At 36.4% G+C, this 24,850-nt stretch overlaps 1 protein-coding gene across 1 annotated transcript in view; it reads right to left on the reverse strand.

The window, feature by feature from the left end:
* Nucleotides 1-2,598: 2,598 nt before the first annotated feature.
* Nucleotides 2,599-24,850, reverse strand: part of STMN3 (stathmin 3) — a 45,768-nt gene continuing 23,516 nt past the window's right edge. The window contains exons 2-5 of the mRNA XM_053701353.1: nucleotides 20,402-20,497; nucleotides 11,055-11,230; nucleotides 6,825-7,016; nucleotides 2,599-3,382 (exon numbers count right to left, since the gene is read on the reverse strand). Of these exons, the coding sequence (XP_053557328.1) occupies nucleotides 3,323-3,382; nucleotides 6,825-7,016; nucleotides 11,055-11,230; nucleotides 20,402-20,497 (524 nt within the window). The 3' untranslated portion in view covers nucleotides 2,599-3,322. The remainder of the gene's footprint in view (nucleotides 3,383-6,824; nucleotides 7,017-11,054; nucleotides 11,231-20,401; nucleotides 20,498-24,850) is intronic.

The raw sequence follows: 24,850 nt of genomic DNA on the forward strand, positions 1-24,850 counted from the left end.
GCAAATTTACAGTTATATAGGCTGTACACTCACTACTTTACATTGTAGCAAAGTGTAATTTCTTCAGTGTTGTCACATAAAAATATATAATAAAATATTTACAAAAATGTGAGGGGTGTACTCACTTTTGTGGGATACTGTATATAGTGTATATATATATATATATATATATATATATATATATAGTGAGTTATAGTTACACCTCTGTCAGACAGAATCTTATAGATCACATAGGTAACTTATCTAGAATTCTGCATGTTGCTCTGCAGCTTTGATATAACAACAAAAGATACATTATTTAAATATGACCTCTAAATTGGCATATTGTCTGCATGGAAACAACCTGCAGCAATAGATCTTGCTGTCTTATTGTGTTTATAGCTTTAGGTTCAAAAGGAATATAGGCAATATGATTAAAATAAATCAATATATGAAAGGTTTAAAAAATAACAAATGTTAGGATTTGTTTTATAGAGATAGATACTGGAGTAGCATGTGATCAAATTAATTAGCTTAAAAAGTACTTGTTTGGAATGGTGATATATGGATTGACTACCAGCAGAAGTGTTATATGCATTTAAGAGACACGAAACTCAATTTGTTTTTCTTCCAAGATTCAGATAGAGCAGGGATGCCTGGGCTTTAGCGAGTCGTGATCTACGTTTATGTACATTTTTTCACTGAGCTCTGCTTATGCCAGACTTAAGAAAATTGTGCATGTAGCATGCTTTACATGTTAAGAAAAATCATGAGTTTTTGTGTTTCTCACAGAAATAGTACACGTGGTTAACGATTGCCCACATTAGCAGTTACAAAGTCCAAAACACATCTTCTGTGGGGTTTTAACTCACTTTTGCCTGATGTTTACAAACCCTTTTTTATTTGAATTTTTTTTATTAATAAAGTATGCTGGATGACACTTTACAACTAATAACTGTATTTTGTACAACTGGGATGCAATATTAAAGATTTTTTTAGCTGCAGTACATTTCAATAAATAGATTTTTGCACAAGAACAGAGACAGAGAGAGTATATTTAAGGCCCAGTGTGTGTAGGCCTCAAGGAAGCCTGTTATATTTTAAAGGGACATGGAACCCCAAATTTTTCTGTCATGATTCAGATAGACAATGCAATTTTAAACAACTTTACTATTTACTTCTATTATCTAATTTGTTTCATTCTCTTGGTAAGAAACAGCAATGCACATGGGTGAGCCAATAACATGAGGCATTTGCAGCCACCAATCAGCAACTCCTGAGCTTACCTAGGTATGATTTTCAACAAAGGATACCAAGAGAATAAAACAAATTCGATAATAGAAGTAAAATAGAAAGTTGTTTAAAATCACATGCTCTCCACAAATCATGAAAGAAAAAAAATGGGTTTCATGTCCCTTTAATTTAACAAAATTTTTCGGTTTTATTATTTTTTTATTAATAAATGGTGCTGGTTGATACTTCACAACTAATACCGGTATGTTGTGCATCTGGGGTGCAATATTAAAGATTTGTTTAGCTGTAGCACAAAATCAGCAAGCAGTAGAGAGGTCAAAAGGAAAGCCAAAATCAAATCCAGTAGTTCAGAGATATAGTTTTCGGATAACACACCCAGATAACAAGCTGTAGTGAAGGAGGATGCTGGGCACTGAGCCTTATATAGCTGTTGCAACTGTGTGGGAAATGGAAGTGAGGCTTGGAGTGCAATGCACCCATGAAAAGAGCGCTGCCGTAATAAAAAATGTTTTAAATGATTAAATAACAAATTAGCCTGGCCTGCGCTATCCTTTTCAAGGTGCGCTATTGAAATCCCAGCCACTCTATTAATAATCAGTGCTACGGATATCAAATATGCACTTGGCAGATGCGCTATTCCAACTATTAACAGTTCCCCCCCGTGCGCTATTGATCCCAAATGCACTTGGGCAGCTGTGACCAGGTGTGCTATTACAAGTTCATCACTGCACTATTGATCCCAGACATACTAGTCAGCCTTAAGGTAGACCACGGTATTGATCCAAGCTGCTACATGCTATTGATTACAGAATCACTTGCCAGTGAGGCTGTGATCAATATCGCGCAGTGGCTGGGATCAATACCGCGGTCTAACATAAGGGGCATGGGGGTCAACAGGTAGCCAGCGGTCGGCGTTTTGGGCACCACTGAGATAGAGCATGCTATTAAATAAAAAGTTTCCAATTTATTTCTATTCTCAAATTTGCTACATTCTCATGGTATTCATTGCTGAAGAGGATACCTATATGGCAGCAGTTTGTGTTTACATTGTTGCCACCTAGTGCTCTTGCAAATGTATAACATTGCTAAAATCATTTTTGCAAAATTGCTACCATATAGTGCTCCAGACGTGCATGCTCCTGAGCCTACCTTCCTGCTTTTCTGCAAAGGACGCCAAGAGACCAAAGTAAATTTGATAATATAAGTAAATTGGAAAGATGTTTTTTATTTAAAAAAAAATTCTGAATGATGAAATAATTTTTTTTGAGATTATGTTAAGGTAAAATCTATTTTCAGTTTAAAGTAAAAGTGCAAGTTTGTGCACAAGTAGGTATCTGTCTCTCAATGGCTGATAGGTACAGCTCCTAAAGGAAAAAAATAGTTTATTCAGCACAGAAACACACATAAAAAAAAACAAAAAAAAAACAAAGCACTGGAATACATTTTGCAATCGATTTTCTTTTAGATTGAACAGAGAAACCTTTTGAGTACAATGTCCCTTTTTAAGTTACCCTGAGGACTAATTAGGCCTGAATTTTTTCATTTTTTTTTTAAAGAAAGAATAATGAGCAGATTAGCGAAACGTGTATCTTTCTGCCTTCAAAATCTTTCAATGTAATTTTAGAATACAGCACAAGCTAGCAGGCTGTTACATAAATTGCTGTTTAACTACATAACAAACCTAAGTCATAGATCAAAATGGCGCCATGATTGTTTAAGGTTACATACGCCTATGCCCACCATCATCACTTCCTCAGTACAATAATTCTTTCATTTATCCATGTGAGACAATAAATCCAACTGGCAGAACCACTGTAATTTATATGGTTGCAAAACAAGATATGCAGGGAACATATTTTTCTGTAAGATACTGGATGCGTGCGATTATTTTCCTAGGTTTCTATGGATTTTACCCCCTTTGATGGGTTATGTCATGTGGGTGAGAGGGAAGGAGCATGGGTAATAGACAAAGATGGGCCAAGAGTTGTGTGATGGAGTGAATGATGACAAATCTAGCATCTAAATAAAGGGAATTGTTTTCTTTGCTGCTTGCTGGACTTTGTTTGGAAGATCAAGATGGTTTCTTTTTTTATCCAGACATCTCCTCTAATTGCTCCTTGTTCCTGCGCACTTCTGCAGCGTGCAGTTCCTGCAAAAACAACAATGTATTTTCAGTATTACTCATTATTCATCCACAATATTGACCAATAAGAAAATACACAAAGGTTCAATTGAAGGGGCTATGTGTATAATAATACAATTCATTAGACCATGAAATAATATTAATTTGTAATTATACACTTTAAAACCTTTAAAGGGTTTAACTACATGACTTTAAAGTCATGCACCAGACGCACTCTTGTGCCATTCTGAGCAGGGCAAGGCAAGTGATTGGCTGATATATATGCCACTCCTAATTTGCCAAACTGCTGTTGCTCAGGATCCACAATGCATTGCACCTTAGTTATGTGTTAAAGCCATTTGCAGGGATTAAAGGGTTAGTCATGCACTTGTTTTTGGTAGATAACCATTTCTAACCTCACCCTGCATTGTCACTGTGTTTTTCAGTTATCACATTTCTAAAATGCTTCTGTTGTTAATACCCCTGAATAACAAAACAACACTAAATTGTATCTGAGTTGTTTATCTCCTGATTTTGTAATCCTAATGCACACGATTAAAAGACATTCTGGTCAAAATTTAAATGCATATAGATGAATTACATATTTGAATAGAAACATATTGGCAATATACATGTATTGGCAAAAATGCTTCTAGTAAAAGTTATCAATGTTAACATTTTTCTCTGCGTGTGCATGTGAAGCATAGCTAGATATTCTCAGTGCGCCAGCTTTTTAAATACTGCAGCTGCTCAGAGCACCAGTAGTTCTGTATCATGTCAATAATTAACCAATTGCGTAATTAACAGATGGTACAAGCAGCTTCAGGCTCTCTGACCAAGTGCTTTGTTTAACTCCTTAACGACCCAGGCACGTCCTACAAAAAATGGTCGTTAATGAGGGGTTTCAAGTGGTGGAAGCAATCCTGATCGCTTCCAGCCTGCTTTCAGGGTATTGCAGCGATGCCTCAATATTTAGGCATCGTGCTATACCCTTTTAGAGTCGATCGTTGGTGGCGTGGGAGGGCTTGCTGGGAGACGGGTGGGCAGCCCATCTCTGGTAGCCGATTTCCTGTCAGTGGGGCTGATGGGTCCGGCAGCGTGCACGTGCATGAGGGGGGGGGGCGTGAGCTATACTATGGGACATCTATAGAGAAAGGGAAGGAGGGAGAGGGATTTTTAAGTATTGGGAAAGGGATCTGGGAGGGTATTGAGGAGGGGTAGCTACACTACAGAAAATGGGGGTTTTATTTTATTTTTTATAAAAAAGGAGCACATTTTTTGTAAACTGGGTACTGGCAGTCGGCTGCCAGTACCTAATATGGCGGCCAATAGGTCGAGGGGGGAATCAGGGAGGTTGGGGGGTAATGGGGGATCCTACACCTCAGAAAAAATATATATAAAAAATTCTTAACCCCCCCCAAAAAAACACCTTTATTTTTATACTGGCAGACTTTCTCCCAGTACGTAAGATGGTGCTGACAATTGTGAGGTGGGGGAGGAAAGAGAGCTGTTTGAGAGGGGTCAGTGAGGGATCAGGGGTAGGATGTGTCAATTATTGTAAATTATGTGTAAATTATTTCAGTAAAAAACCTAAAGTTTGTGAAAAAGTAAGTGAAAAAGTTAACAATTTTTTTATATGATTGCATTTGGCGGTGAAATGGTGGCATGAAATATACCAAAATGGGCCTAGATCAATACTTTGGGTTATCTACTAAAAAATATATATATACATGTGAAGGGTTATTCAGGGATTCCTGACAGATATCAGTGTTCCAATGTAAATATCGCTTATTTTGGAGAGAAAAAAAAATGGTTTGAAAATAGCAAAGTGCTACTTTTACTTATTGCCCTATAACTTGCAAAAAAAGCAAAGAACATTTAAACATTGGGTATTTCTAAATTTATGACAAAATTTGGAAAATATTTAGCATGGGTGTTTTTTGGTGGTTGTAGATGTGTAACAGATTTTTGTGGGTCAAAGTTAGAAAAAGTGTGTTTTTTTTAAATTTTTTCATCATATTTTATAAAAAATGTTATAGTAAATTATATGATATGATGAAAATAATGGTCTCTTTGGAAAGTCCATTTAATGGCGAGAAAAACGGTATATAATATGTGTGGGTACAGTAAAGAGGAAAATTACAGCTAAACACAAACACAGCAGAAATGTAAAAATAGCCTTGGTCCTTAACGATAAGGAAATTGAAAAATGGTCTGGTCACTAAGGGGTTAAAATACTAGTGCACGGTGCATACTTAAATACACTTTTAAATAAGCTATAGCTTTTATTAGAAGCATTTTAGCTAATACATGTAAATTACAAAAATGATTCTATGCATGTTGTTCCCATTTATTTTTGTATAGTGATCCTAATAGGAGATATGTGTGCAATTAACCTGTAATGCTTCAAAACCATAGAGATATATATGTGTGCTTGTCTATTTAAATGCCTATTAAATACAATAGAATAGTATAATCAAAAAGTTCATAACATCAAGACAATTTAATAGAACTTACTGTGAATATTAAATAAGCAATAGATTTAAAAATGTCTTTTAATTTGTCGGCCCCCTGTATCATGTGACAGAATCAGCCATTCACAAATTCATACATGTATACCCTGTGAACTCAGTAGGAGATGGTGCCTCAGAAAGTGTGCATATAAAAAAGGATTGTGCACAATTTGATAATGGAAGTAAATTGGTAAAGTTTCTTAGAAAGTTTCGTTTTTACCCTTTAAGGGATTAAAACATGGGAATAATCCAATAGTGGGCATGTGTGTTTGTTGATTTAAAATTTGGCTAATTAAGTTTAAAAGTGATTATTATTAATTTTACTTGGATGAGAAGGTAGCATAATGAAAAAAGTGCTGCAGATAAACAATGAAAATGACTGATAGGGGGATATATATCAAAGGTCTGGCGGACCTGATCCGACAGTGCTGATCAGGTCCGCCAGCCCTTGCTGAATGCGGAGAGCAATAAGCTCTCCGTATTCAGCATTGCACCAGCAGCTCTTGTGAGCTGCTCGTGCAACGCCCCCCCCCCCTCAGATTTGCGGCCAATCGGTCGCCAGTAGGGGGGTGTTAAGCAACCCGATCGTCCTTGATCGGGTTGAATTGCAGCAATGTCTGCCCACCTGCTCAGAGCAGGCGGATAGGGTTATGGAGCAGCGTTCTTTAGACCGCTGCTTCATAACTGCCGTTTCTGGGAAGCCTGAAGGCTCGCCAGAAACACAGGCCCTCAAGCTCCATCCTGAGGTCGATAAATGGGCCCCATAGGCTCATCAGCTGTCATAAACATGCTGATATGAAACAATAGACTGTGATCAACCCCAAAGTTTAAAAGAGCCATTGATTTATTAATACATTATCAAAAAGAATGAGCGAATTGTATTATTGCACTAGTATGGTCCTATTAAGGGTCAGTGGTTAGAAATAGAATGTTCATGAGTGCAGCAGGATTCCTACCTTCTCACGGAGGCGTTCCCTCAGGGCTGCCAAATGGGCATCTCTTATCTCCTTGCTCAGTTCCATTTTATAATTCAGTTTTTCCTCTGCCATCTTGCTAAAGTTGTTGTTATCTTCTATAGCCTTGTGCAGAACATCTCTCTCATGCTCCCTCTTCTCGGCCAGCTGTTTCAGCACCTGCGCCTCTTGAGACTGGAAAACCAGACATTTAAAAAGTTAGATCCAGGAAGTATTGATGCCACTTTTGTGTCCAATTTGTCAACATGTTATGATAACATCTGCAATTTCTTCTATTGCTGCTTCATAAATAAGACTTAAAGTTACAGTAAACGCCTTGTAATTAAAATATCTTGCTGCAGTCATTATTATCTGAGTATGGAGATTTTTAAAGCATTAAAGAGACATGAAACCCAATTTCTTTTCTTTTTTCATTCAGATAGAGAATGGAAGGTTAAACAACTTTCCAATTTACGTCTATTATAAAATTTGCTTCATTCTTTTGGTTTTCTTTGTTGAAGGAGGAGCAATGCATTAGCTGAACACATCAAGTGAGCCAATGACAAAGGGCATATATGTAAAGCCACCAATTAGCAGCTAGACCCCAGCAGTGAATTGCTGCTCCTGAGCCTTCCTAGGTATGATTTTTCAACAAAACATACCACGAGAACAAAGTAAATTAGATAACAGAAGAAAACTTGGATCTTATGTAAAATCACATGCTCTGTCTGAATCATGAAGATTCATTTTTACTTTCCTGTCCTTTAACACCTTTTTTTTTGCTGCAGCCGAACTCTACTAGCCATGGTCATTATGTTAGCAAAGCTTTGTTTACAGATATGTGACAAAGTTAGGTTTTTGATGCCTGTCATGTGCATTTTAGTTCTTAGAACAAAGACTTATATTATAGGAAAAACTGGAAAAATGAAATAAATTATATTGCAAAGCTGTTGTATTATGCTTATTTAAAGGGATATGAAACCCAAAAATTGTCTTTCATGATTCAGATAGAGCATGCAACTTTAAACAACTTTCTAATTTACTTACATTATCAATTTTTCTTAGTATCTTTTGTTGAAAAGCAGGGACGTATGTTTAGGAGTCGGCCCATTTCTGAAGCACGATATGGCAGCAGTTTTGCTAGAATGTTATCCATGTGCAAGAGAACTAGAGGGCAGCACTATTTCCTGTCATGTAGTGCTGCAGATGCCTACCTAGGTATCTCTTCCACACAGAATATCATGGAAATGAAGCAAATTTGATAACAGACGTAAATTTCTGTCTGAATCACAAAAGAACATTTCTGGGTTTCATGTCCCTTTAACCTCTTTGCTCCTGAGCCATTTTCACACCCTATGCTAGTGTTGTTTTTAGTTATTTGTCTCTTATTGCATTTACACCTACATTTTAACTTTTTTCTACAAGGTACCCACACAAATGATAACTATTCCACAGACCTGGCATATTTATAAAATAACTTTAGTTTGCATCAATATCATAATATGAACACAACCATAGCCCCCTCCCCATCACACAAAATCAAGTAGGGACGAGTTATGAGATCAATTAGAGCCTCCTCCCCTTCATGTTCAGTGCTGCTGCAGGTAATCTCAGGGCTCCATGTACTAAGCAGTCAGCGAGCTACCCGCAACAAATCTCGCGTCAAAACTCGCAAACTGATATGTACAAAGCCGTCAATTATGTTAAAACTCGCATCTTTAAAATTGCGAGCGTACTTATCCGCCAAACCTCGCTACCGCTCCATTTTTCACTGTAATTAGACACATTTGACCACCAACTCGCCAAAAAACGAATGTACTAAAAAATCTATTTGTCCGCTCGCTACATTTTCCGCTCCCACCTCGCTATTTTTGCCTCGCCACCTTTTAGGTGGCGGGCAAGGTACAAAACAATAGGAAAGTCAATCTAGACGCCAGTCTAGACATATATAAAAGGCAGTAATATCAGCATTGTACTTACAGCATAACTGGCGTCTAATTTGTCTCTCATTTCCATGTACATAAATTGCGCCCAATTTGTCGACTGTAATTAAAGAGTAATCTATTTAAATTTGTATTGTTAGTTGTCAATCTTTATAATTATTTTTATATTAATATTTATATATTATCAGATCCAGATGAAGCCATATCCAAATTGTAAATAAATATTACAAAAATAACGCTCTGTTATCACTCTTCAAAAAATTTTGAACAATAATAAAGTTGTTTAGATAGGTTGAACTTTTATAGGAGCAAAATTCTATTCCCGCGACTACTATGATGTTCGTGACACCTTGCATGTCACGTGTTAATAATTGGCCAGACAATTCAACTGAAAGTTAAGTACCATCAGCTTAGTCGCGGCGAGCGAGGCGTCAAATTTATCAACAATCCGCAACTGCTCGCGGCGGGCTAGACTTGTCTATTTATTGGGGGAATATTAGTACATAGCGACAGCGGACACCATTTCGCCCGCGGCGAGTAACGGCGAGTTTATCCGCGTCTACAATGACGGATGAATTGACGGCTTAGTACATGGAGCCCTCAGTTTGTACAGTGCTTACCTGCTTCTTTCAGGGGAATGCAACAGGCTGACTCAACCCTTTCAAAGAAAGGGTCACTTGTTCATGTGAGATACAGGCTTTTAAAGGCCTCAACCGGCCCTTTGACTCACTCTCTATAACTCCCTACAAGAAGTCAGCCCCAGGGATCAAGTCCTTAAAAAAAAAAGTGTGAGAACTCAACAAGACTTCCACCCCCCCTCACAATTAATATTGTGTGTGTATAAAATATATATATATATATATATATATATATATATATATATATACAACCTGTATTTATATGTATTTAACCTATACACTTTGGTTAATGAAAGCAAATGAAATCCTATGAAGGGTTTAATTTGGGCCTGATAATCTCTGTCACACCCACTTAAGGTGCAATAGTCCTATTTCTGCTGAGGGGAGCTAAGTAACACCAGAAATGTAAGCACCATGTGTTACACACATTGCGGAGTGATCACACAGCAGGACCGCTGACAGGCTTCCATTTAGTGTATTGTAGGAAGTGGTTTTGCCCATTACTAGAGGATCTCAAAATCCCTCTAATCAGACTGTGATCCAGCTCCTCCCACCAGCAACAGCAGCTGCAGTGTTTACTGAAGGGTTTCTGTTCTCTGTCCAGAAGGAACTTAGTTCCTCCAGCAAAGATAGTGCAGGAACTCCGTTCCCATGCGTTCCCGCTCGACTTGACCCCTGGTAAGCCCCCCATGATGTTTCAACTTGTGCCTGTGGTGACCTCACTATGCGTGCAGGGAAGAGGCAGTGACAAGGAAGAAGACCTGCAGTGCTGGGGGTCCCCAGGATCCAGATAGGAAGGGGGACCCCCCAGTACCCAGATGCGTCATGTGCATCTAAGTGTTTAAACATTTTAAATTACAATCTTAAAGTGTTTACTGGCCCTTTAAATGATTGTGTAGTATTAAACACACAGAATAATTGATTACACAGGATATAACTATCATTTTAATGGAGATTATTAAAGATATAACTATTTCAATAGACTGTGTTACTGGGACTTGAAACCTCAGTGCTGAGTCTGAAAACCATTCACTTAAATACATTTATACCCACTAGTGAAAATCTTACTTCAGATTTCAGAAGTTTGTTACTCCTGTTTTTACATAACTTTTGGGTTACCTTGAGAGGTAAAATGCATGGGCCATATACTGCATTATGCACTTACGCTATTTTTTTATATATATTATCTCAGATTATAAGATTATACATTTCCAGGGCACTAAGCACCATTTTTAGACAGACATATCTGTTCCCCTTCAAATCAAGATAAGAATGCAACCCTCATCCTTACATCAGTTTTCAATTAATTGCAAATATATTTTACATTCAAGTGCATCAGTTTTCCTCATCTTCTCCCATAAGGTGAAGTAATGACCAGTAGTGAACCTTCTTAACAGAGACCCCCCCCCCCCAAGGTAACTAAGTAGCAATCAATAGTAATAATATATATGCTGCTTCGTATAATTATTAGATAAGCACTAACCTGCACTAATAAAAGGCTCCCCTGTATTAGGATTATATACATTCTGCACATGCCTACATATATAGACTAGCTGATATGGGCCCTCTACAGCACTTGGGCCCTCATGCCACTGCACCTGCTGCACCAATGGTAGTTCCACCACCTCTGGTAATTACTTCCTCCCACTTACCTTCCTCCTCTCCTCTGCAGCTTCAAGCCGTTTCTGCAGTTCTTCCAGAGAAATATCCCTCTTCCTGGGTGAGACAACAAGAGGGGGACTCTCAGGTGATAAGTCTGATGGCGACTTCAGGATCACCTCAAAACTTTGCCCAGATGCCCTCTTGTTTAGCGGCTTTACTTCCATGTCTGTAATGGAGAAGTATTTGTATGTTTGTAAGCTAAAGAAAGCAAGATCTACATCTGCCAAGTGTATACAGACAACTCACCCATTATCATTGTTCAGGGTTTCCTTTTTATTTATTTTTTATTATGGGTCTTCAATGCTACAACCAGCTCATCATTTGGTTGAGAATGTAGATTGTAATAGAATCATGTTGAATCATTTAAAGTGTGCAACATATATATTTTTCTCATGTTGTTCACCAGTGCAATACACAATAGGAATGAAAATATATGTATAAATCTACTCAGGAAAGAGTATGTGTGTGAGAGAAATGAAACAAAAAATCTTAAATGGAAAAACCCCAAAACAAACCAAAAACTAATGTTCACTAAGATTTAATAAATGAACTCCGGAGCAGTAATGCACTAGCTGAATATATCTGGTGAGCCAATGACAACAGGCATACTGTATGTGTGTAGCCACCAATCAGAAGCTAGCTCCCAGTAGTGCAGTCCTGCTCCTGAGCCTATCTAGGTATGCTTTTCAACAAAGGATACCAACAGAACAAAATCAATTTTATAAAAGAAGTACAATAAAAAGATTTTTTATTTCAGATCACAATCATTTACAAAACATTAATGTTTGAGATAACAATCCCGTGCAAAACTGAACAACTTCTAAAATTAAATTAGTTATTTTAGATATCTTTACAGGGACATAAAACCCAAAATTGTTCTTTCATTATTCAGATCGAGAATACAAATTTAAAAAAGTTGACTTCTATTATCAAATTGGTTTTGTTCTCATGTTATTCTTTGTTGAGGCGATACCTAGGTAGGTAGCGTGCACATACCTGAAGCACTAAATAGCAGGAAATAGTGCTGCCATCTAGTATTCTTGGTAATGTATAACATTGTTGCAAAACTGCTGCCATATAGTGCTGCCGACACGTGCACACTCCTGAGGCTACATCCCTGATTTTCCAAAAAGGATAACAAAAATTAAAGAAAATGTGATAATAGAAGTAAATTGGAAAGTTGTTAAAAATTGTATGTTCTATCTGAATCATGAAAGAAAATGTTTGGGTTTTATCTCCCTTTAATTGTCCCAGGTCCAGATTATGAGTTTTGCGTTAGAGGCTGTGCGGTGCTAACGAGCAGTTTTGTCTCCCCGCTCACTTACATGCAGCGCTGGTATTACGAGTTTTCAAAAACCCGTCATTAAAAGACAAAAAAGTGAGCGTTGAGCAAAATTTTGCTCCTTATCGCACTCCAAAACCAGCGCTGCTTAAAGGGACACTGAACCCAAAATTTTTCTTTCATGATTCAGATAGAGCATGCAATTTTAAGCCACTTTCTAATTTATTCCTATTATCAATTTTTCTTCGTTCTCTTGCTATCTTTATTTTAAAAAGAAGACATCTAAGCTTTTTTTTTTATTCAGTACTCTGGACAGCACTTTTTTATTGGTGGATGAGTTTATCCACCAATCAGCAAGAACAACCCAGGTTGATCACCAAAAATGGGCCGGCATCTAAACTTACTTTCTTGCATTTCAAATAAAGATACCAAGAGAATGAAGAAAATTTGATAATAGGAGTAAATTAGAAAGTTGCTTAAAATGTCATGCTCTATCTGAATCACAAAAGAAAAAATTTGGGTACAGTGTTCCTTTAAGTTAGATGGTCGTACGTGCTTGTGCACGATTTCCCCATAGGAATCAACGCGGAGAGCCAGCTGAAAAAAAGTCTAACACCTGCAAAAAAGCAGTGTAAAACTCCTTAACGCAGCCCCATTGATTCCTATGGGGAAATAAAATTTATGTCTAAACCTAACATGAACCCCAAGTCTAAACACCCCTAATCTTACACTTATTAACCCCTAATCTGCCGCCCCCCCACATCGCAGACTCCTGCATTATATTATTAACCCCTAATCTGCCGCTCCGGACACCGCCGCCACCTACATTATACTTATGAACCCCTAATCTGCTGCCTCCAACATCGCAGACACCTACATTATATTTATTAACCCCCCCAAAACATCGCCCCCAATGTCGCCGCAACCAACCTACATTTATTAACCCCTAATCTGCCGCCGCCACTATATTAAAGTTATTAACCCCTAAACCTAAGTCTAACCCTAACACCCCCTAACTTAAATATAATTACAATAAATCTAAATAAATATTCCTATCGTTAAATAAATTATTCCTATTTAAAACTAAATACTTACCTAAAAAATAAACCCTAATAGTTACATTGTAGCTAGCTTAGGGCTTATTTTTATTTTACAGGCAAGTTTGTATTTATTTTAACTAGGTAGAATAGTTATTAAATAGTTATTATCTATTTACTAACTACCTAGCTAAAATAAAAACAATTTTACCTGTAAAATAAAACCTAACCTAAGATACAATAACACCTAACACTGCACTATAATTAAATAAATTAACTAAATTAAATACAATTAACTAAATTAAAATAAATTAGCTAAAGTACAAAAAAAACAAAACACTAAATTACATAAAATAATAAACAAATTACAGATATTTCAACTAATTACACCTAATCTAATAGCCCTATTAAAATTAAAAAAGCCCCCCCCCCCAAAAAAAAAAAACCTAGCCTAAACTAAACTACCAATAGCCCTTAAAGGGCCTTTTGCGGGGCATTGCCCCAAAGTGATCAGCTTTTTTACTTGTAAAAAAAAATACAAACAACCCCCACCAACAGTAAAACCCACCACCCACACAACCAACCCCCCAAATAAAATACTATCTAAAAAAATCTAAGCTCCCCATTGCCCTGAAAAGGGCATTTGGATGGGCATTGCCCTTAAAAGGGCAGTTAGCTCTTTTGCAGGCCCAAAGTCCCTAACCTAAAAATAGAACACACCCAATACCTAACCTAACACTAACCCCCTGAAGATCGACTTACCGGGAGAAGTCTTCATCCAAGCAGGGCCGAAGTCCTCAACGAAGCCGGGAGAAGTCTTCATCCAAGCCATGCGAAGTGGTCCTCTAGAGGGACAGAAGTCTTCATCCAGATGGCATCTTCTATCTTCATCCATCCGACGCGGAGCGGCTCCATCTTCAAGACATCCGGCACGGAGCATCCTCTTCAAACGACGGCTTCTTACTGAATGACGGTTCCATTAAGTGACGTCATCCAAGATGGCGTCCCTTAGATTCCAATTGGCTGATAGAATTCTATCAGCCAATCGGAATTAAGGTAGAAAAAATCCTATTGGCTAATGCAATCAGTCAATAGGATTGAGCTTGCATTCTATTGGTTGATTGGAATAGCCAATAGAATGCGAGCTCAATCCTATTGGCTTCTTGGATGACGTCACTTAAAGGTACCTTCATTCAGCTTTAGTCATCGGATGAAGAGGATGCTCCGCGTCGGATGTCTTGAAGATGTACCCGCTCTGCGCCGGATGGATGAAGATAGAAGATGCTATCTGGATGAAGTCTTCTGCCCGTCTGGAGGACCACTTCGCCCGGCTTGGATGAAGACTTCTCCCGGCTTCGTTGAGGACTTCGGTCTGGCTTGGATGAAGACTTCTCCCGGTAAGTCGATCTTCAGGGGGTTAGTGTTAGTTTTTTTTTAAGGGTGTATTGGGTGGGTTTTATTTTTAGGTTAGGGACTTTGGGCCCGCAAAAGAGCTAACTGCCATTTTAAGGGCAATGCCCATCCAAATGCCCTTTTCAGGGCAATGGGGAGCTTAGATTTTTTCAGATAGTATTTTATTTGGAGGGTTGGTTGTGTGGGTGGTGGGTTTTACTGTTGGGGGGGGTTGTTTGTATTTTTTTTTACATGTAAAAGAGCTGATTACTTTGGGGCAATGCCCCGCAAAAGGCCCTTTAAAGGGCTATTGGCAGTTTACTTTAGGCTAGGTTTTTTTTTTTGTGGGGGCTTTTTTATTTTAATAGGGCTATTAGATTAGGTGTAATTAGTTTAAATATCTATAATTTGTTTATTATTTTCTGTAATTAAGTGTTTTGTTTTTGTTGTACTTTAGCTAATTTAATTTAGTTAATTGTATTTAATTTAGTTAATTTATTAAATTATAGTGTAGTGTTAAGTGTTATTGTAACTTAGGAAAGGTTTTATTTTACAGGTACTTTTGTATTTATCTTAGCTAGGTAGTTATTAAATAGTTAATAACTATTTAATAACTATTCTACCTAGTTAAAATAAATACAAACTTGCCTGTAAAATAAAAATAAACCCTAAAATAGCTACAATGTAACTATTGGTTATATTGTAGCTAGCTTAGGGTTTATTTTATATGTAAGTATTTAGTTTTAAATAGGAATAATTTAGTTAATGATATGAATATTTATTTAGATTTATTTAAATTATATTTAAGTTAGGGGGTGTTAGGGTTAGACTTAGGTTTAGGGGTTAATACATTTAGTATAGTGGCGGCAACGTGGGGGCGTCAGATTAGGGGTTAAAAAGTGTAGGTAGGTTGCAGCGACATTGGGGCAGCAGATTAAGGGTTAATAAATATAATGTAGGTGTCGGCGATGTTGGGGTCAGCAGATTAGGGGTTCATAAATATAATGTAGGTGGCGGCGATGTCCGGAGCGGCAGATTAGGGGTTAATAATTTTATTATAGTATTTGCGATGCGGGATGGCCTCGGTTTAGGGGTTAATAGGTAGTTTAAGGGTGTTAGTGTACTTTTTAGCACTTTAGTTATGAGTTTTATATTACGGCGTTGTACCATAAAACTCATAACTACTGACGTGTACCGCTCACTTTTTGGCCTCCCAGGACAGACTCATAATACCGGCGCTATGGAAGTCCCAAAGAAAAAAGACTTTACAAAGTTTACTTAAGTCATTTTGCGGTAAGGCCAAAGAAGTGTGCGGTGCCCCTAAACCTTCAAGACTCATAATACCAGCGGGCGTAAAAAAGCAGACCTCTTAACGCTGCCTTTTTACCCTAACGCACAACTCGTAATCTAGCCAAGAGTATTTTAAACTGAAATAAAAGTTTTTGTTATTCATGGGGTTTTTTTTTCCTACTACAGGAAGCAACAGCTCTTATTTTTTACTTTTAGCTCCAATTTGTATTATGATACAGAGGGGTGGACAAATATCCCTATAGTTTACTAATCAGAGGTTAAAATTTACTAGTCCAGAGGGAAAACGTTACAAGGGCACTCAATGTTAAAGATAGGAAAAAGTCCAATTTTTTTTAACCTCTTTGCTGCAACTTCTTACTTGTTGTGGACTCGTGGAAATTTCAAGGTTGTATTATATGTGTGTGCGTATATATGTAATGTATGTATATATATATATATATATATATATATATATATATATATATATATATATATATATAGATAGATACATGTATATATAAATATATATATATATATATATATATATATATATATATATATATATATATATATATAGAAATACATGTATGTATATATATATATATTTATTTAAATATATATAATGTGTATTTGTGTTTTCCTTTTTTAAGCTTATTAAAATTGTGTTCTTTAATATCAAAATGGCTAAATACATTTCATAAAAATATGTCACCTCTGCTCTGCTGCATATATGCCAGCAACATTACAGTAGTGTAAATGTAAAACTATATCTGCAGACAGATCAGATTCATTTTAACCACTCAAAGCTATCTACTTGCCAATTTCAGTAAAGACTGATGTAGTAAATTGGGCTGTAGCTTGGCTACAAATTACCATGTGCCCTTTATTTTAATATCTCAAAAAGGACTGTAACAGTAAACTTTAAATATTTCAAATGTTCAGGGTTTTCCTGAAATATCTCCATTAAAATATCAACATTCTCAGTCATTCTTAAATGGACAGTTTGCTTAAAACTTTCTATATTTTAATTTGTTCCTGATGATCCATTTTACCCGCTGGAGTGCATTAAATTGTTTACACATAGCTCCTTAGCCTTTATATTGGCATTTGAAATAGCTGATTTAGCCTGTAGTATCCCTACCTACACTGACCTTTTTATACCTAGGTATAAGCTATTGAGAAAATATGTAAACACAACCAGCAGAAGAAATTACACTCACAGTGGAAGGGATAAAGCAATAAAGCTCTAAAATGTTATTTTTCAATTGTTCTTTCTAAGTATTGTACAGAGACAGAGATAAGCAAAGGAAGCACTTGAGTGATAAGATAACAAGATCTGATCTGTCAGCAAACTTAGCCTATTTTGATGGGCTAATAGCAAATCCAGCTAATTAGTTTGCAAAAAGTAGCTTAAATGAACAATTTCTCATATATTTTATATGCTGCAGCTGATAAAACAAGTCATGGGGAACACATTCAGGAAAAAAACTGAAGTGTCCCTTTAAGCATAGAATATCAAAAAATGCCATTGAAATGCTGCACCACTGGATTTTATACATGTGTATAAAACGAACGGAACAAAATTCATTTTCAAAAATATAATCTGTTAATATCATATAAGATGTTTTTTTCAAAAATATAATCTGTTAATATCATATAAGATGTTGCTTACCTTAGCTTCAATAGATATACATTATTAGCTGGGAAATGCAATAAGAACTTACAACTGCTTTAGCATCAATACCCCTTTTAAAAAATAGGGATGCTAATTTAAAAATCTTCTTTATTACAAGCATACAAATAAAGTTGTTGATGGTGTCCCTTTAAATGTGTTTTCTGTTTCAAATAGACAATATGAATTGCTATTGCCTGTTTTGTCCAGCAGAGGACAAAAAAAAAAACCAAAAAAAAAAAAACCTAGCAATCATTGCTTAGCAAATTAGGCTCAGATTTTTATCTGTCATCTCCATATCATAAGGGATAGAAAGGTCACATTGAAATGAGCATGAATATATTTCAATTTTAAATAGAATATTTTTTGCAGTATGTTTTCATTAGCAAAAATGCTTCTAGTAAACGTTTTTACTGATTCAGCAGCATATGCACATACGTGTGCTTAAAGGATCAGGGTTCAAACACCATTCCTGCTTAACAACCTGGTGGTGGTGGTGTGTATTGTATCAGTAAAGACATAACTTGTGTCGTACAAGCCACCAAGGCCAGATTGGCCTACCAGAAGATTTACCGATGGGCTGCAGCAGCTGGGGATGGAAAGTTACAATAGGGCTGGTCTCTAAATTTTCCACAGCTGCTTTTTATTCCCAGTCCAGCCCTGAAAGCCACTGCTGACCCTCTAAAAAGGTGCAGTGGATGAATGCTGATACATGGGGGAATTAACAGCATACGTGCATATTCCAAGATGCACTTGCTGCTCAGATCATAGGGAAGGATCACACCTGTGTACAAGCGGGAGTGCCGGCCATTACAGCTGAACCACGCTGTGTAAATATCCAATACAGAAAATAGGGCCGCAAACACCAAATCTTAAAACAAAAACAATAGTTCTCAGAAGGGGGTTAATCCATCGAAAAATCGTACTCTTTTCGTATTCTTACGAGCACTTAATCATAGATACTGGTCATACGGTTACACCTTCCTTTTAAAGGTAAAACAACCAATCAGGTTACAAAATGAAAAATACGTGATTTTACCCATTGTATTAAAACACAAGATGGAACAGAGCTTTTTACTGCATCAGGCAACATTCAAATGCTTAAGTTGTATAATAGAGATTGTTTAAAGGTTTTTGTCACTGAATATATCCAATTCAAAATCACAAGCAAAGTTAAACTATATTTCCCAAAATAAACATTATAACATTTTCAAAACTTGCATGACAGGGATTATAACAAGGACACATATACACTAAATTGCAAAAGAAATACTGCAGAAAATGTTACAATTTTTTCATTACAAAAGAAATGTTGCAAAAAAATATTACATCTTAAATGAGACATCAAACTGTTTATTGACACTGAGGTAACATAAAGTATATCCATGCATTTCTACTACACGGAAATGCTTGTTCTCCATAATTCTCATAATAAAATAGTATACTTTATTAGGTTTTAGTATGAGACTAAATTCAATCAAAATAGTAGCTTAGGTCCCACTCTAGATTCATACCATTAGGTATTTAGTTTGTAAATCCAGAAAAGCTCTTTTTTTCACCCAAAAATTATTTTTATTACCTCCTCTGGGTGGTACAGTAACTCTATCAATGATACTGACTTGAATATTGAGAATATTTGAAAAATGAATATAATTAAAGTGCTTGGCTACGGGGAATCCTTGTCAACGTTTTTGATGTCTCTCACATGTCCACTAATTCTAGTATGTACAGTATGTGTGGTTAACCCTACATACTGAATTCCACAAAACTATTTTGATTAAATTTAGTCTCATACTAAAACCTAATAAAATATACTATTTTAGTTCATATTATGAGAATTATGGAGAACAAACCATTTCTATCCATATAGTAGAATAGATTCAGACTTTGAAATATACAGGTATACTTTATGTTACTTCAGTGTCAATGAACGGTTTGATGTCTCATTTAAGATGTAATATTTTTTTGCAACATTTCTTTTGTAATAATAACAATTTGTTGTAACATTTTCTGCAATATTTCTTTTGCCATTTAGTGTATATGTGTCCTTGTTATAATCCATGTCATGGCAAGTTTTGAAAATGTTATAATGTTTTTTTTGGGTAATATAGTTTAACTTTGCTTGTGATTTTGAATTGGATATATTCAGTGTTAAAAACGTTTAAACAATCTCGATTATACAACTTAGGCATTTGAATGTTGCTTTATGTAGTATATACAGTAGCTCTGTTCAATCTTGTGTTTTAATACAATGGGTTAAATCACGTATTTTAAATTTTGTAACCTGATTAGTTGTTTTACCTTTAAAAGGAAGGTGTAACCGTATGACCAGTGTCTATGATTAAGTGCTCGTAAGAGTACAAAACGTGTAAGATTTTTTGATGGATTAACCCCATTCTGTGAACTGTTGTTTTTAGAAGATTCAATAAAGTATTTTTGTTTTAAGATTTGGCGTTTGCAGCCCTATTTTCTGCTTAGCATACGTACATATGCCTGTAATAAAAAAAATGGAATTATATTGTAAAACATGATTGTATTTAACATTTAAATGCACAAATACACATTTCAATATTAACCTATTACCTTAAGAAAAGCATTGTATTGCATTCCTTTCTAGGGTACAAGGCACCTAATGTGCTGGCCTGTAATAAATAAAACACTGACCTTCATACTGATAGATGAGGTTGGGGTGTGGCTGAGAGTAGAAGCAAGAGCAGATAAGGGACAACATGGAGAGCTCCTTCATTTTCTCCTTGTAGGCTGTAAAAGGAAAAGTGGCAAACATGAGTATGTAGTATTAACAAAGAACACCATAAACATATAGCAACACACCTGTTTTTCTCAACTCCTTTCTTCTCCTTAAAGGGACAGTAAACACCTTGGTATTGCTATATAATATGTTTGGTTTTGCATAATTTATCAACTTATACGTTCACTGTTTATTTCCTTCATGTCATTGGCAAGAGTCCATGAGCTAGTGACGTATGGGATATACAATCCTACCAGGAGGGGCAAAGTTTCCCAAACCTCAAAATGCCTATAAATACAACCCTCACCACACCCACAATTCAGTTTTACAAACTTTGCCTCCTATAGAGGTGGTGAAGTAAGTTTGTGCTTGATTTTCTTCTGTGATATGCGCTTCTCAGCATTTTGAAGCCCGATTCCTCTCTGAGTACAGTGAATGTCAGAGGGATGTGAAGGGATTATCACCTATTGATTCTATGGTTTCCCTCATGGGAGATCTATTTCATAGGTTCTCTGTTATCGGTCATAGAGATTCATATCCTACCTCCCTTATTCAGATCAACGATATACTCTCATATTCCATTACCTCTACTGATAACTGTTTCAGTACTGGTTTGGCTATCTGCTATATGTGGATGGATGTCTTTCAGTAAGTAGGTTTTCATTACTTAAGACACTCTCAGCTATAGTTTAGCACTTTATGCATTAATATAAAGTTCTAAATATATGTATTGTACTTATATTTGCCATGAGCCAGGTTAATGTATATTTCCTTTTGCAGACTATCAGTTTAATATTTGGGAAAAAAACATATATAGGAAAATATTTTTCTTACCTGGGGTATAGTCTTTTTTCATTTGACTACTTTTTCATTAAATTTTGTGGGCAAAATTAGGCTAGCGAGGGTGCAAAATGCCAAAGTTTATTGTGTCATTCTTGGCACAAGATTTTTTGGCGCGAAGGTACGTCCGATGTTGCAAATTCGTCATTTCCGGCGTCTTAGTTGACGTTGAGTTCCTTACACAAGGTTGTACTTATATTTGCCATGAGCCAGGTTAATGTATATTTCCTTTTGCAGACTATCAGTTTAATATTTGGGAAAAAAACATATATAGGAAAATATTTTTCTTACCTGGGGTATAGTCTTTTTTCATTTGACTACTTTTTCATTAAATTTTGTGGGCAAAATTAGGCTAGCGAGGGTGCAAAATGCCAAAGTTTATTGTGTCATTCTTGGCGCAAGATTTTTTGGCGCGAAGGTACGTCCGATGTTGCAAATTCGTCATTTCCGGCGTCTTAGTTGACGTTGAGTTCCTTGCACAAGGTTGCGTCTTCAATGGCGCAAGTGTGTCATTTCCGGATGTTGTTAGCGCCAAAAAAAATTCAGTTTGCTTTGTGCGTCATACTTGGCACCAAATAATTTCATATTTAAAACCCCATTCCTATCCCCATCCCCATATGCCTCTTGCCTGTTTCTATGTCAGAGGGCTATGCTGTTTGCATTTTTTTCCCATTCCTGAAACTGCCATATAAGGAAATTGATCATTTTGCTTTATATGTTGTTTTTTTCTCTTACATTTGCAAGATGTCTCAATCTCATCCTGTCTCAGAAACCACTGTTGGAATCCTGCTGCCTGATAACAGTTCTACCAAAGCTAAGTGCATCTGTTGTAAATTTGTGGAGATTATATCTCCAGCTGTGGTATTTAACAGTTGTCAACTTGTCATGATAAGCTTTTACATGCAAAGAATGTGTCCATCAGTAATAGTACAATGCCTGTTATTCATTCAACATCTAATGTACATGATATACCTGTGAATATAAAAGATTTTATTGCTGATGTGATTCAGAAGGCTTTGTCTGCCATCCCGCCTTCTAATAAACGTAAAAGGTCTTTTAAAACTTCTCATAAAGTTGATGAAATTTCAAATGACCGACAACATACTGAATTATCCTCCTCTGATGAGGATCTATCTGATTCAGAAGATCCTTCCTCAGATATTGACACTGACAAATCTACTTATTATTTATTTAAAATGGAGTATATTCGTTCCTTGTTAAGAGGTGTTGATTACATTGGATATTGAGGAAACGTTTAAATTCTGTTATAAACTTCCTGTGGTTACTCCAGAGGTTTTTCCAGTTCCTGATGCTATTTCTGATATGATTTCTAAGGAATGGAATAGGCCTGGTAGTTCTTTTATTCCTTCTTCAAGGTTTAAAAAATCGTATCCTTTGCCAGCAGTTAGATTGGAGTTTTGGGAAAAGATCCCCAAAGTTGATGGGGCTATTTCTACTCTTGCTAAACGTACTACTATTCCTATGGAAGATAGTACTTCTTTTAAAGACCGTTTAGATAGGAAACTTGAATCTTATCTAAGGAAAGCTTATTTATATTCTGGCTATATTCTCAGGCCTGCCATTTCTATAGCTGATGTTGCAGCTGCATCAACGTTTTGGTTGGAAAGTTTAGCGCAACAGGAAATGGATCCTGATTTGTCTAGCATTGTTCACTTGCTTCAACATGCTAATCATTTTATTTGTGATGCCATTTTTGATATCATCAAAATTGATGTTAAATCTATGTCTTTAGCTATTTTAGCTAGAAGAGCTTTGTGGCTCAAATATTGGAATGCTGACATGGTATCTAAGTCTAGATTACTATCTCTTTCTTTCCAAGGTAATAAGTTATTTGGTTCTCAGTTGGATTCGATTATTTCAACTGTCACTGGGGGGAAGGGAGTTTTTTGCCTCAGGATAAAAGACCTAAGGGTAAATCTAAAGCTTCTAACTGTTTTCGTTCCTTTCGACAAAATAAGGAACAGAAACCTAATCCTTCCCCCAAAGAATCTGGTTCCAATTGGAAACCTTCTTCAAGTTGGAGTAAATCCAAACCATTTAAGAAACCAAAGCCAGCCCCCAAGTCTGCATGAAATTAAAACTTACCTGTGAAATAAAAATAAACCTAACATTAAACTATAAATTAACCTAATATAACTATTGTAATAAAATAAAAAAATACTACCAATTAAAAAATCTAAATTACAAATTTAAAAAAACCTAACACTACGAAAAAGATAAAAAATATAAAATTACAAATAATAAACACTAAATTATGAAAACAAAAACCCACTAAGCTTACAAAAAATAACAAACAATTACACCTAATCTAATAGCCCTATCAAAATAAAAAATCCCCTGCAAAATAAAACCACCCCCTAGCCTACAATAAACTACCAATAGTTCTTAAAAGGGCTTTTTAGTAAATTAAACAGCTCTTTTACCTGTAAAAAAATACAAAGTCCCACCAACAGTAAAACCCACCACCCAAAATAAAAAAACTAACTCTAAAAAAAACCTAAGCGATCCATTGCCCCTAAAGGGGCATTTGTATGGGCATTGCCCTTAAAAGAGCATTCAGCTCTTTTTTCACTGCCCTTAAAAGGGCATTCAGCTCTTTTTACAAAAGCCCAAAGCCCTAATCTAAAAATAAACGCCACCCAAATTTTTTTTTTTTAAAACCTAACACTAACCCCAGAATATCTACTCATGGTTCCTGAAGTCCGGACATCCATCTTCATCCAGGCGGCGAGAAGTCTTCATCCAGGCGGCGACACCTTCATCCATCTCGGGGACATCTTCTATCTTCATCCCGGCTGCGCGGAGTGGAGCTATCCTGGAAGCGATCCCATCCTGCGCGGAGCGTCCTCTTCAAATGGCCACCGCCATACACTGAAGTTGAACGCAAGGTAGCCGTTTCAAAATGGCGTATCTTGCGATTCTTCAAATTCAAATCAGCCAATAGGATGAGAGCTTCTGAAATCCTATTGGCTGTTCAAAACAGCCAATAGGATGAGAGCTACTGAAATCCTATTGGCTGTTCAAAATAGTATAGACACTATCAGGTAGTTTGCACATACTGCTCTGTAGTACTCAGCTGCTTGTGGCTCCTATTTCCTTCCTCATTATTATACCAGTCTGCACAATCATTACTAAAGAAAGTGTACTATAGGCATGTGGATGACTATCATAGTACATAGGGTTGCCAACTATTCTCCACAAAAATAATGGGCAATATGTAGTTGATTAGTCAAAATGGTATGTGGGGTCACACAATATCCTTCCCAAAGCCCCCTGTCTTGAATTTACAATGTATATTTTTCACAGCTAAGCAAACATTTTAGCCCTTGGCTGCCTGTGATATACAAATCTATAATTGTACCTCTTTTTCTACCCCCTTCTTTCTGCTCTATATTTGTAATGCATTGAGGTATTCCTTTCATGTTTAGTTAACATTAAGAAACTAAGGAGCCGATTTATCATGGCCCGAAGGCTCGCCGGAAACAGGAGTTAAGAAGCAGCGG

The sequence above is a fragment of the Bombina bombina genome, chromosome 1, assembly GCF_027579735.1.
Source record: "Bombina bombina isolate aBomBom1 chromosome 1, aBomBom1.pri, whole genome shotgun sequence".
Taxonomy (NCBI): domain Eukaryota; kingdom Metazoa; phylum Chordata; class Amphibia; order Anura; family Bombinatoridae; genus Bombina; species Bombina bombina.